Genomic DNA, 13,143 nt, shown 5'->3' with positions numbered 1-13,143 from the left:
ACATCAGTTACTTCCTTAGAGGCCCCATCTCCAGACACAGCCACACTGGGGGGCCGGGCTTCAACATTTGAATTTTGTGGGGGACATAAACATTTATTCCATAGTACTGTGGGTTTTAGTTGGGGGTCTGGGTAAATGTAGTCAGAGGTTGGCTGTGTGGCAGTGTGTAGTTGCCGTGGTAACTGCTAGCATCCCAGACACTCGGAATTGCTTGGCTTCTCTCCTGCTGTCTGCCAGGCTGTGCACTATTCCTCCTCCTTCCACAGGGGACAGTTACTTTCCCCTCTTACCCATCACCCCCAGCTGCTGGAGTTCCACTGTGCCCTTAGACTACCAGATTTGTTATGTTTCCCCAGCAAATTAATGTTTTTTCATGAGTCTCCTCAATTTCTCCATCTTCTTTGTGAGTACCTGCTAGGGTTCCTGAAGCAAAATCCTATTAGAAGATGTGAACAGCCCAATTCTGTGGCTCCCAGGATCTCCCTACTACCACGCTAGCCCATACTTGACCTTGAGCAGTTTAAAAATTTTCTGATTTAATCTTTTCTGTTTCTGTGAGTGGTGGTAGCACCTGTCTCAGGGAAGCAAACGCTTGGCCCTATTCCTCCCCTCAGTCACCCGTCTCATTCTAGATTTCAAGTTAGATGTTTATGATGCAACCTCATTCTTGACAGAATAAGTCATTAACTTCACATCTGTCCAGCCTTTTCAGGTTGTGAGAGTAGGAGTGGTGTGTTTCTAGCTCTCTACTTATCCCAGCTGAAACTAAAAGTCCAGAGCCCAAAGTCTCTCTTGAATAAACATTTGGATGAGGACAGTCAAGCATGAAAGTACCTAAAGCTCCTAGGCCTGGAAGAGGGAACATCGTGGAAAGCAAGCTGGGGAGGAGAGGAAGGCAAGGAGGAGAAAGGAGTGGGGAGGAAGAGGAAGCCAATGGAAGAGGAGGCTCGTGGAGGAGGAGGGAGAAAAAGAGGCAGCTGTGTCCAGCTCAAGTATTTCTTTTTATTTTTATTTTTATTTTTTTTTAATTTTTTTATTGTTATGTTAATCACCATATATTACATCATTAGTTTTTGGTGCAGTGTTCCATGATTCATTGTTTGTTCATAACACCCAGTGCTCCATGCAGAACGTGCGCTCCTCAATACCCTTTTTTCTTTGAAAAAAGTGGATGGTATTTTGATGGGGATTGCATTGAATGTGTAGATTGCTCTAGGTACCATTGACATCTTCACAATGTTGATTCTCCCAATCCATGAGCATGGAACGTTTTTCCATTTCTTTGTGTCTTCTTCAATTTCTTTCATGAGTATTTTATAGTTTTCTGAGTACAGATCCTTAGCCTCTTTGGTTAGATTTATTCCTAGGTATCTAATGGTTTTGGGTGCAATTGTAAATGGGATAGACTCCTTGATTTGTCTCTCTTCTGTCTTGTTGTTGGTGTATAGGAATGCCACTGATTTCTGTGCATTGATTTTATAGCCTGCTACTTGACTGAACTCCTGTATGAGTTCTAGCAGTTTTGGGGTGGAGTCTTTTGGGTTTTCCACATACAGTATCATATCATCTGCAAAGAGTGAGAGTTTGACTTCCTCTTTGCCGATTTGGATGCCTTTGATTTCTTTTTGTTGTCTGATTGCTGTGGCTAGGACTTCTAATACTATGTTGAATAGCAGTGGTGAGAGTGGACATCCCTGCCGCGTTCCTGACCTTAGGGGAAAAGCTCTCAGCCTTTCCCCATTGAGAATGATATTCGCTGTAGGTTTTTCATAGATGGCTTTTATGATATTGAGGTATGTACCCTCTATCCCTATACTCTGAAGAGTTTTGATCAAGAAAGGATGTTGTACTTTGTCCAATGCTTTTTCTGCATCTATTGAGAGGATCATATGATTCTTGCTCTTTCTTTTGTTAATGTATTGTATCACATTGATTGATTTGCGGATGTTGAACCAGCCTTGCAGCCCAGGAATAAATCCCACTTGGTCCTGGTGAATAATCCTTTTAATGTACTGTTGGATCCTATTGGCTAGTATTTTGGTGAGAATTTTTGCATCCATGTTCATCAAGGATATTGGTCTGTAATTCTCTTTTTTGATGGGGTCTTTGTCTGGTTTTGGGATCAAGGTAATGCTGGCCTCATAAAATGAGTTTGGAAGTTTCCCTTCCATTTCTATTTTTTGGAACAGTTTCAGGAGAATAGGTATTAATTCTTCTTGAAATGTCTGATAGAATTCCCCTGGGAAGCCATCTGGCCCTGGGCTTTTGTTTCTTGGGAGATTTTTGATGACTGTTTCAATTTCCTTGGTGGTTATAGGTCTGTTCAGGTTTTCTATTTCTTCCTGGTTCAATTTTGGTAGTTGATACATCTCTAGGAATGCACCCATTTCTTCCAGGTTATCTAATTTGTTGGCATAGAGTTGCTCATAATATGTTCTTATAATTGTTTGTATTTCTTTGGTGTTGGTTGTGATCTCTCCTCTTTCATTCATGATTTTGTTGATTTGGGTCATTTCTCTTTTCTTTTTGATCAGTCTGGCCAGGGGTTTATCAATCTTGTTAATTCTTTCAAAGAACCAGCTCCTAGTTTTGTTGATCTGTTCTACTGTTCTTTTGGTTTCTAGTTCATTGATTTCTGCTCTGATCTTTATGATTTCTCTTCTCCTGCTGGGTTTAGGCTTTATTTGCTGTTCTTTCTCCAGCTCCTTTAGGTGTAGGGTTAGGTTGTGTATTTGAGACCTCTCTTGTTTCTTGAGAAAGGCTTGTATTGCTATATACTTTCCTCTCAGGACTGCCTTTGCTGTATCCCAAAGATTTTGAACAGTTGTGTTTTCATTTTCATTGGTTTCCAGGAATTTTTTAAATTCTTCTTTGATTTCTTGGTTGACCCATTCATTCTTTAGTAGGATGCTCTTTAGCCTCCATGTATTTGAGTTCTTTCCGACTTTCCTCCTGTGGTTGAGTTCTAGTTTCAAAGCATTGTGGTCTGAAAATATGCAGGGAATGATCCCAATCTTTTGGTACCGATTGAGACCTGATTTGTGACCTAGGATGTGATCAATTCTGGAGAATGTTCCATGGGCACTAGAGAAGAATGTGTATTCCTTTGCCTTGGGATGGAATGTTCTGAATATGTCTGTGAAGTCCATTTGGTCCAGTGTGTCATTTAAAGTCTTTATTTCCTTCTTGATCTTTTGCTTAGATGATCTGTCCATTTCAGTCAGGGGGGTGTTAAAGTCCCCCACTATTATTGTATTGTTGTCAATGTGTTTCTTTGCTTTTGTTATTAATTGCCTTATATAATTGGCTGCTCCCATGTTCGGGGCATAGATATTTACAATTGTTAGATCTTCTTGTTGGATAGACCCTTTAAGTAGGATATAGTGTCCTTCCTCATCTCTTATTCCAGTCTTTGGTTTAAAATCTAGTTTGTCTGATATAAGGATTGCCACCCCAGCTTTCTTTTGGTGTCCATTAGCATGGTAAATGGTTTTCCACCCCCTCACTTTCAATCTGGGGGTGTCTTTGGGTCTAAAATGAGTCTCTTGCAGACAGCATATTGATGGGTCTTGTTTTTTAATCCAATCTGATAGCCTGTGTCTTTTGATTGGGGCATTTAGCCCATTTACATTCAGGGTAACTATTGAAAGGTATGAATTTAGTGTCATTGTATTACCTGTAAGGTGACTGTTAACTGTCTGTTGTCTGTGTTCGTTTCTGCTCTTTGCTGCTTTTAGGTTCTCTCTTTGCTTAGAGGACCCCTCTCAATATTTCTTGGAGGGCTGGTTTCGTGTTTGCAAATTCCTTTAGTTTTTGTTTGTTCTGGAAGCTTTTTATCTCTCCTTCTATTTTCAATGATAGCCTAGCTGGATATAGTATTCTTGGCTGCATATTTTTCTCGTTTAGTGCTCTGAAGATATCTTGCCAGTCCTTTCTGGCCTGCCAGGTCTCTGTGGATAGGTCTGTTGCCAATCTAATGTTTCTACCATGGTAGGTTACATATCTCTTCTCCCGAGCTGCTTTCAGGATTTTCTCTTTGTCTCTGAGACTCGTAAGTTTTACTATTAGATGTCGGGGTGTTGACCTATTATTATTGATTTTGAGAGGGGTTCTCTGTGCCTCCTGGATTTTAATGCCTGTTTCCTTCCTCACATTAGGGAAGTTCTCTGCTATAATTTGCTCCAATATACCTTCTGCCCCTCTCTCTCTCTCTTCTTCTTCTGGGATCCCAATTATTCTAATGTTGTTTCGTCTTATCATATCACTTATCTCTCGAATTCTGCCCTCGTGATCCTGTAGTTGTTTCTCTCTCTTTTTCTCAGCCTCTTTATTTTCCATCATTTGGTCTTCTATATCGCTGATTCTCTCTTCTGCCTCATTTATCCTAGCATTTAGTGCCCCCATTTTTGATTGCACCTCATCAATAGCCTTTTTGATTTCGATTTGGTTAGATTTTAGTTCTTTTATTTCTCCAGAAAGGGTTTCTCTAATAACTTCCACGCTTTTTTCAAGCCCAGCTAGTATCTTTAAAGTCATGATTCTGAACTCTAGGTCCGACATCGTACTAATGTCCGTATTGAGTAGGTCCCTGGCTGACGGTACTACCTCTTGTTCTTTTTGCTGAGGTGATTTCTTTCGTCTTGTCATTTTGTCCAGAGGAGAATAGATGAATGAGAGAACAAAAGGCTAACAGGTTTACAACGTCCCCAGCAAATATACTGTATACAAATCAGAAAAGACCTGAAACCAGGGGAAAAGAAAGGGAAAGAAAGAAAAAAGAAAGAGAAAAAGAAAAAAAAAGATAAAAACAAAAACAAAACAATACAAAAAAGGCAGAATATGATCAAATATGATCAGGCTAGTGCATAGATCAGTGCCACACACTAGATTTTGGGCGTATTTTGGTCTGTTAGATAAAAGTGCCTCCTAAAATTTTAAAGGAAGAAAGACATATATGTACAAAATAAGGGTTGATACAATGAAGGGATGGAAGATGACTGTAAAGATGAAAATTATAAAAGATTTTATAAAAGGACTTGGTAAGATAAGTTGTTTGAAAAAAGAAAGAAGATTTAAGAAAAGAAAAAAGGAAAAAGGGAGAGAATGTGATCAGGCAGCAGACTAGAACAAAGCCATACACTAGTGATTTAGGGTATATTTTGATCTGTTAGAAGAAACTGTACCTCAAAATTTTAAAGAGAGAACAACTTATATATATATGCCAAAAATAAGGGTAACTACTATGAAGGGATAAAATATGACTCTAAAAATGAAAAATAAAAAATGTTTTTTTTTTTAAAAAAGGGATTTATAAGATGTTGGTTGAAAAAGGGAAAAAGAAAAATAGAAAAAAACAGTCAACAAAAATTAACTTTGATGAAATAATGAATCATGGTAAAAAAAAAAAAAAAAGCCATGAATCTATGTGCAGTATTCCCCTAGCGCTGGAGTTCTCCTATTCTCCTTGATCAATCAACTTGGTCTTGGCTTGCTTGGTGTTTGTGCCGATCTTCTGGGGGAGGGGCCTGTTGCTGTGGTTTCCAAACGTCTTTGCCGGAGGCGGAATTGCCCCGCCCTTGTCGGTCCGGGCTAAGGAAGCTGCTCCGGTTTGCTCTCAGGAGCTTTTGTTCCCTACAAGCTCTGGGTACAGCTTTGGAGGACCAGGGCAGAAATGGTGGCCTCCCAATCTCCACTCGGAGGAGCTGAGAACTCGGGGCCCCGCTCCTCAGTGTGCCCCCAGAGAAAAGCAGTCACTTCCGTGTCCCCGGTCTCCGGCCGCACTCCGTGCTCACCCGGCCTGTGATCGAGCGTTGCTATCTCTGGCACCCGACCCCGCGCGGAGTCTCCAAACCCAGCAGATCCCTGCAGTGTGTTCCCGCACCGCTCCTCCCCGGGAAGGAAGGGGAGTCTCCCCGGATCTGCTGCTTGTTGGGTCCCTGCTGGGGGAGCCGTGCCCCGACTGGGCCGCAGATCACAGTTTATGGCAACCCCGAGCTGAGAGCCCACGACTCTGCTCCGTATCTGCAGCCGGCTTCCCTGCTCTGATACCTGGGAGCTCTGCTGCACTCAGGCACCCCGGTCTCTCTGTGACCCCAAGGGTCCTGAGACCACACTGTCCTGGGAGGATTCCACCCCCCGCTTAGCCACTGCAGCGACTTCCCTCCGCCGAGCCAACTTCTAAAAGGTCCGATTTTGTGCTCCGCGGCTCTATCACTTGCCAGAAGCGGCCGGCGGAGGCCCCTCCCCCGCCGTCTATCCTCCCGAATATCGCCTCGGATTCACTTCTCCGCACGCCCTACCTTCCAGTAAGTGGTCGCTTCTCTGTTCAGAGAGTTGTTGCTACTCTCCTGTTCGATCTCCTGTTGAGTTTGTAGGTGTTCAGAATGGTTTGATCCCTATTCAGCTGAATTCCTGAGACCAGACGAAATCTAGGTCTCCTACTCCTCCGCCATCTTGCTCCGCCCTGCTCAAGTATTTCTGATTATTACTTTTTTTTCTGATTATTGCCTTTTAAAAAGGAGTTAAATCATTCACAGATTTTTTTTTTTCTTCAGTATCTTCAATTGATAAGCTTGGGTGAACTGAAATTTTAGAAAATTGGGTAGTTTCCCTCACAGTCACCAGTAGTTTTTGCATATTCTTATTTCCTCTGGTTCTTTTGGGGAGTCCCTCTGTGTCTTTCCAGGACATCCTCTCACTCAGCTGAGCCACTCAACATTCCAGAAAGACCTGGCACTCAAGGTCTTCAGGTGGGCTCATGAGATGGCTCTGGTGGGCAGTGCATGGTGCATCCCTGCCCTTAAATGAATGAGAGCACTCATCTCTACCTTCTCTCAGGACAGAGTAGCTCTGAAGAACTTGCTAAAGTCTTGGTATTTGCTTCACCACTTTAAAATTGTGTCTCAGTTTTAGGTGAAGATGTATCTCCCCGTGAGAGAACTGGAGAGCTCTGTGATTTTAATGAGCTTTGTTTCCCATTCCTAAGCCTTACCTTTATATCATCTCCATGGGTCAAAAACACTAAGACATCTTCCTGCTTTCCTCAGCTTCCCCTGGGGCCTTCTCAAAGCAAGTGTCAGTGTGGAGGCCTGACTTCATGATGCCCCTAGGAGAGGGATCTTGCCTTCCCTTCATGTGACCTCACTGTAAATGATCATAACCTACTGCCCAGGCTGAGCCAAGAACTTGGAGAGATCCTATCCAGAACGAGACAGGGAGGGGGAAATATTTGCAGGTTGCTGAGTGATTACTGTACTGTGGCAACTCCTGTATGAACCTTATCAGTCAGCAGAAATCCTAAGTAAGTATAACAAGTAAGGATAATAACAGGATAAAATCAGATAATGACAAATAAGAGTCTTCTGTTCATCCCACCGAGAACTGTACCATGTCACTTTTACTCCACAGCATTGTGCAGTTTTCCTTCTACAGCAGCCCAAGTACACTAGCCCTTTCCTGGGACTTGAATGAACCCAGACCCATCCTAGTGACTGGCAGACAAATGGTTTTTCTCAGCAGTAAGGGTAACTGGGAGGTCTCTCTGCCCACATGTATATTTGGGTGAAGAGAGAAAGAGAAGTGGAAGAGATGGAGAGAGCTGTGTGGGATGATAGGAATGCTGCAGAGTGGTTCTTACATGTATGTGGATCTGCTAAGAGAAAAAAAAGTCTTCAGTGACACTTGTTAAAGATGGCAAGTCATACTTTATTTGGGAACTTAGTGATAGTTGTAGAGACCACTGCAGTGAGGCCTTGCAGTGGGGGAGAAAGATTGAGCTTGAAAAGTGGGAGTTTAAAGCCAAGGAGCAGGGTGGGGGGCAGTGGATGAAAACTACTAAGAGGAAACATCATGGATAAGAGGAGATTCTGGCCAAACTGACCTCACAGGATACTTGTTGAAGACAGGCCAGAGTGACCAGACATCACCTGGGGGATGGAGGCAGATGAGGAACCTGATCAGATATTGAGTGTGATTAGATATGGAGAATGAAGATTCTGACTAAATTAACCTAGCAGGATTCTTGCTAAAACTGGACACAGAAGCCCCAAAGTCAGGGCTTAGTCTTAGAGAAGAGAGTTCAAAGGAGCGTACCTAAGGTTTGGCCAAAGAGAGACTCTGTCAATCATTAACCATTATTAAGGCTGATTTAAGCTTCCCACGGGCTCCTTAGAAAATGTACATTGTTCTCAGTAGATTTTCCATACATTTCTGGAAGCTCACAGACCCTCTCCCAGGACCTTAGGCCGAGAACTTGCTATGGTGGTTTGTGAAAGGACAGATCAGAGATCAGAAGTCCCCCTCAGATGCCCCCAGAGAGCCAACTGCTGCTGGTATCTACAAAAATGGGGACAAAGTCAGGACAGGCTAGACTGTGCACCAGAGTTTGGACCTTTGAAGGTGATTCTCAGCAAAAGGGTGTTATTGTGCCCGTCTGGGGCAAGAAGTGATTCAAGCAGGCCTGGTTTTGAAAGGCCAGTAGTGGTGTTCTCGTTGTTGTCCTCATGAATGAAGAGCCCCACTGTTATTCCTTCTTGACTTCTGGCCAGACCCCAGGGGTGTGTGTTTTGGTGGGAAGTGCTTTTGGAGAAAGCCTCACTATCCTTGAACTGGAGAATAACAAAGCTACCTTTTCCTCTATGATGTTTTCTTTGTAATAGTCTGGTTTTGTCACCTCAGTAATTGCAGGGTTTATTTTAGAAGCTTTGTGAAACAGGAAGTGGCTGTGATTACAGGCATGTGAGGTTCTTTGTCCCTGAATTGTTCTCTGTGCTTATTATGGGGGAGACCTGTTCAAGGCTCCTAGGTCATTTAGACAGGTGAATAATGGTCAGCAAGCCAGGTTATATATAAGCAGGGTAATTAGGCTTGCTCACTGACCTTCCTCCCTTCCCTCCTTCCCTTTCTCTCCCTCCCTCTCTTCCAATCTTTTTTCTTTGTTTCTTGACATATGGTCCATTTTCCATCACACCCTTCATAGTAGTCCTGGGGGCTTTCAAAGTACATAAAGAAAACACTATACATATTAAAGGATTTTGTCCCCTCCTATTCTTCCTCTCTTACATCCTAAGCTCCTTAGGTAGTAACCTCATAATTATGATGTCCAATATGATAGCAACTAGTCACTTGTGGCTCTTGACATTTAAATTTATATTAATGAAGTGAATAACATTAAAGTGTCACTTCCCCATTCACACCAGCCACATTTCAAGTGCTTAATAGCCACATATGATTAGTGGCTACCATATTAGATAGCACAGATAAACACATTTCTATCACCACAGAAAATTCTATTGGCCAACACCACTCTAGAAATTAAGGACACTCATTCATCCATTTGGTCCCAAATGCTGGAGAAAATACATTAGCACTAGATAGATTATTTTTATGAATTGATCAGTCTTAAAAGTTTCATACTTTATCAAGTGACATTGCTCCCATTTTTATCAAGAAGTTGGGTCTAAAGGAACCCCACTTTCTTACCTCCATTCAATTAAGCAAAAGTTGTGTCAAAGAAAAATTGTATCAGTTAAACAGGTAAGGAAGGAAGTCTTTATCCAAGACTATTGCAATAGGGAAGAGATTGAACTCAACTCCAAATACAACAGGTTAGGCTGGGAATCTACAGAAGGGTGAGGGGGAGGATGGAAAATTACCAAAGGGAACTTGGCTAGGGATCAAGAGTGAAGTGAAGGCATTCTCAAAAAAAAAAAAGAAAAAAAAAAAGAAAAGAAAAAAAAGAAAAAAAAAAGAAAAAGAAAAAAGAAAAGAAAAGAAAAAGAAAAAGAAAAAGAGTGAAGGGATTCTTGATAAACTGGGCTCACCAGGCCAAGGTTTAAACTTAATCAAGAAGAGGGCTCAGAGGACCTAAGTTTGGTCCAGGAGGGAGTCCTGGCCAGTGTTAACTGAACCTGGCATTTGATAGGCTCTGTAGCAAACTGAAGGGTAAGCCCAAGAGGACTCTACAGTTTAGGTGGAAATGAAGGCCCCTCTCAGGCTCTCATGGATTTGTTCCATGACCTGTAGCAGCACACTGCCCGCTGTTCAGAAGTGCTTTGCTCATGTGTCTTTCTCCCCACCATGCATAGGCTGCCAAGACAGCTGCCCACACTGGGACAGCCAGAGAAAGTCAATGGTCACACTCAGAGGTACAACAGGAAGATGATTAACTAAGAACTCAGAGGAGGGACGTCTAGGGGGCTCACAGAGTGGGAAGAAGGTTCATAGAAGGCATGTCAAGTTAGCTCTTGAAAGATGGCTTTGACTGGGGTAGTGGTAAAGTCAAGAGACTACTTTGATGCAGCTAGAAGAAGGAGGCGATTTCTCTATGACTTCTTCATGCCCTGTCTGGCAGGGACTTTGGTCTAAGTTTGGAGGACCTCAAGGATGATGCTGTAAACAAATATCACTGGTGAGACAAGTATATTTGTTGGGGCATCTGATGTGGCGAGAACCACATTAGTTTCTAAAGAAGTAACAAAATGAATAAGATGCAATTATTCCTCTTGAAGAGTGAGACCAGTTGTGGAGAAAAGTCTAAAACAAACTGCAGTATGGCATGAGCCCAATCTACAGAGGAACACTGGAGGAAGCCAGAGGATCCGCTGGAGTCGTGGAAGACAAGGAAAGATTTAAGGAGAGGAGAGATTGAGTGAGAACTTGAAAGATGGTAGAAGTTCTGCAGATTTGGGGAGGCATTTGAGGCAAAGGCAGGGGACTATGTGTTAGGAGCATGGTGGAGAGTTCAACATGGCTGGGAGGCAAGGATTGAAGCTACCTGCAAGGGTGAGGCTCAATTAGAGGCTCCTGTTTGCTGGGATTTGGAAGTTACAGCTGACGCAGTCTGAGCACAGTCACTCTGACATAGTCAGAGCACCCCAGTGGGCTTTGAATCTTAAGTGCATGGTGGGCATCTAGAAAGACAGAGAAAAGGAAGGGTGGAAGTACATGTGGCCCTGTGTCTATGTGATTTTGTATGCACTCAATTTGGTTAGTTAATAATAGGGTGCTTTGTTACATGGTTGTCTCCCCAACAGGGCTTGAGATGCCCCCCGGCCCCCAGGACAAAGATCTTGTTTTATTCATTTATTTCTTGGAACGCAATAAGTGCTCCACAAACATTCATTAAATCTGAGGGTGAAGGCACTGCTTTTCTAATGTTAGCCTCTAGGTGGTGCTGTTCCTTCCCCTGGGTTTCTGCAAGGTCTCTTGGAATCCTTTCTGAACTGAAATATTTCTCCCCACTGTCTATCTTTTGTTTGCCCTGGGGAAAGACCAGGACACGAGTAATTTTGGCAGAAGCAGCAGTGTCTCTTTGGGCCTTTCCTTGGTATATCCTGCCTCATATATGACGTCTGTTTTCCATTTGTCCTTGTTGGAACCCAAGTAGTAGCATAAGTATGTGGAGAGGATTTCCAACCAAATGCTGGGGACCGCTGCTCAGTCTGGGCTCTCATATGGACAGCAGTGCTGATAAAACCCTTTCTTTACCAGGATGTTTTTTGTACAATTTGTTTTTTAAACCAGTGCATTTTGCTTGAGGAAATAGATAATGAAAAAAGATTAACCATTCACTGGCCCTTGATACTCATAGTAAATCTTGCGTACACTCTGGCAACAGTGAGGTTGTGCCTTTTCCCTAACTCTGTTCCATAAACCGCCTGTTTCTTCTAGGGTTTTAAGGAAGAGCAAAGGAATTGGCTACTGAATCCTCCTGCAATCAGTGAGCTGCTGCTAAGACTTTTGAGACCTCATACAAAGCTTAGACTATTTTGAGATTCATTTTTCCACCGACAACAGTTTTCTCCTCTGGATCAAAATAACTGGGCTAGCCACTGTGTAGAATCCATGTCATGACCCCCAGAACCTTGCAGCAGAGGCAAGACCTGGCCCAGAGTAGAGAGAGAGGGGTTGAGTAGCACGGGCTCCTACGTTTGTGCAACACCCAAATGCAGGATGTAGGTGCTAAGGGGAAGCCTACAGTGGGACTTAAGTGCGATGGGAATTATATTTTGTGGGGGGAAAGTCTCTTTACCTGATAATTTTTCCCTGATCAAGAGTCCTTCACATGCTTTGAAGAAATTTCTCTCCTTTCACTGCAGTGCATGTCACTTATTTAGCTGGCTTCAGAATTCTTATTTTCAATTCTCTTTGTGATTTCTCATTCTAAAAATAGAGACCTGGCACCTAAGGATTTGGACATGGATGTGGATCAGTGTATCTGTTCATTCATGCAACCATCCTGTCTACTAGCTCATGGTAGGTCCAGGAAATTGGGGAAGAGTTTTATGCTGGCTGCAAAAAGTGGAAGCAGAGATCACGGTAGAATGGGGAGATACCACTTAAAGGTTAAAACAGAGGATTTGAAACACATGCAATCAGACATTGCAAAACAAACTGCATGTCAGGAGTGAGGTACTAAGGAGATAAGGAGTGGTCAAAGTCTGCAGTACAGTTGTCAGAAACAGCCTGGATAGGTATTTCTCTGTGCACCTTCTAAGGAGGGTGCTCACTGGGTGGGTGGTGACGGGACTTCAGGCCTCTCTTCCTTGCTTTGTGGTTCACCTTGACTTTGCCTCAGCTTCGAACCTCACCAGCCATGTGGACTCCACACTGCTCCAGGTGGATCTGGCAGGGGCCCTGGTGGCCGGTGGCCCAAGTCATACCGGGAGAGAAGAACATGTCATGGTGGAGGTGACCCAGGTTGACGTTCCAGGCTCCAGGCGGCGGCGGCCACAGCAGGTTACACTTATAAGTTATTTGAAAGGAATTGTAAATACTCATTTCATCTCTTTATAAATTGAGTTTCCTTTTGAATGGATTTGATGGGAAGCCATAAGGCAATGACACCATTATTAGGCAAACCCTATGTTTTGCTTTGTCTTTGACTCCTTTCTCCTTTTGTCTAAGACAATTATAAAACTCTTGCCATTTCAGTAAAATGAGGCTTGCAAGTTATTTTATTCACATGATTTTACTGGGCAATTCAGGGAAACATTATATATTTGAAATCAGTTTTCTGTTGTTAAAGCACAATTAAACCTGGGCTTTACCCCATGGTACAGAAGGTATTCAACACCACAGTTCTCTTGGGTTTGGGGACACTTGGCTAAGACTTGCATAGTTTCCCAAAGCTTCTGCTTCTAA

At 42.9% G+C, this 13,143-nt stretch overlaps 1 protein-coding gene across 2 annotated transcripts in view; it reads left to right on the top strand.

Moving 5' to 3' along the window:
* Window positions 1–13,143, top strand: part of OCA2 (OCA2 melanosomal transmembrane protein) — a 470,182-nt gene that overhangs the window by 41,964 nt on the left and 415,075 nt on the right. For both annotated transcript variants that reach the window (XM_088025221.1, XM_028087266.2), the window contains exon 6: window positions 12,578–12,738. In XM_088025221.1, coding sequence (XP_087881347.1) covers window positions 12,578–12,738 — 161 coding nt within the window. The remainder of the gene's footprint in view (window positions 1–12,577; window positions 12,739–13,143) is intronic.

Source organism: Eumetopias jubatus, unplaced genomic scaffold (genome assembly GCF_037043125.1).
Source record: "Eumetopias jubatus isolate StellerSeaLion01/CBP00866 unplaced genomic scaffold, mEumJub1_p1.0 scaffold_7, whole genome shotgun sequence".
NCBI lineage: Eukaryota > Metazoa > Chordata > Mammalia > Carnivora > Otariidae > Eumetopias > Eumetopias jubatus.
The sequence above is the reverse complement of the archived record's forward strand: the minus strand, read 5'-3'. Positions and strand labels throughout refer to the sequence as shown.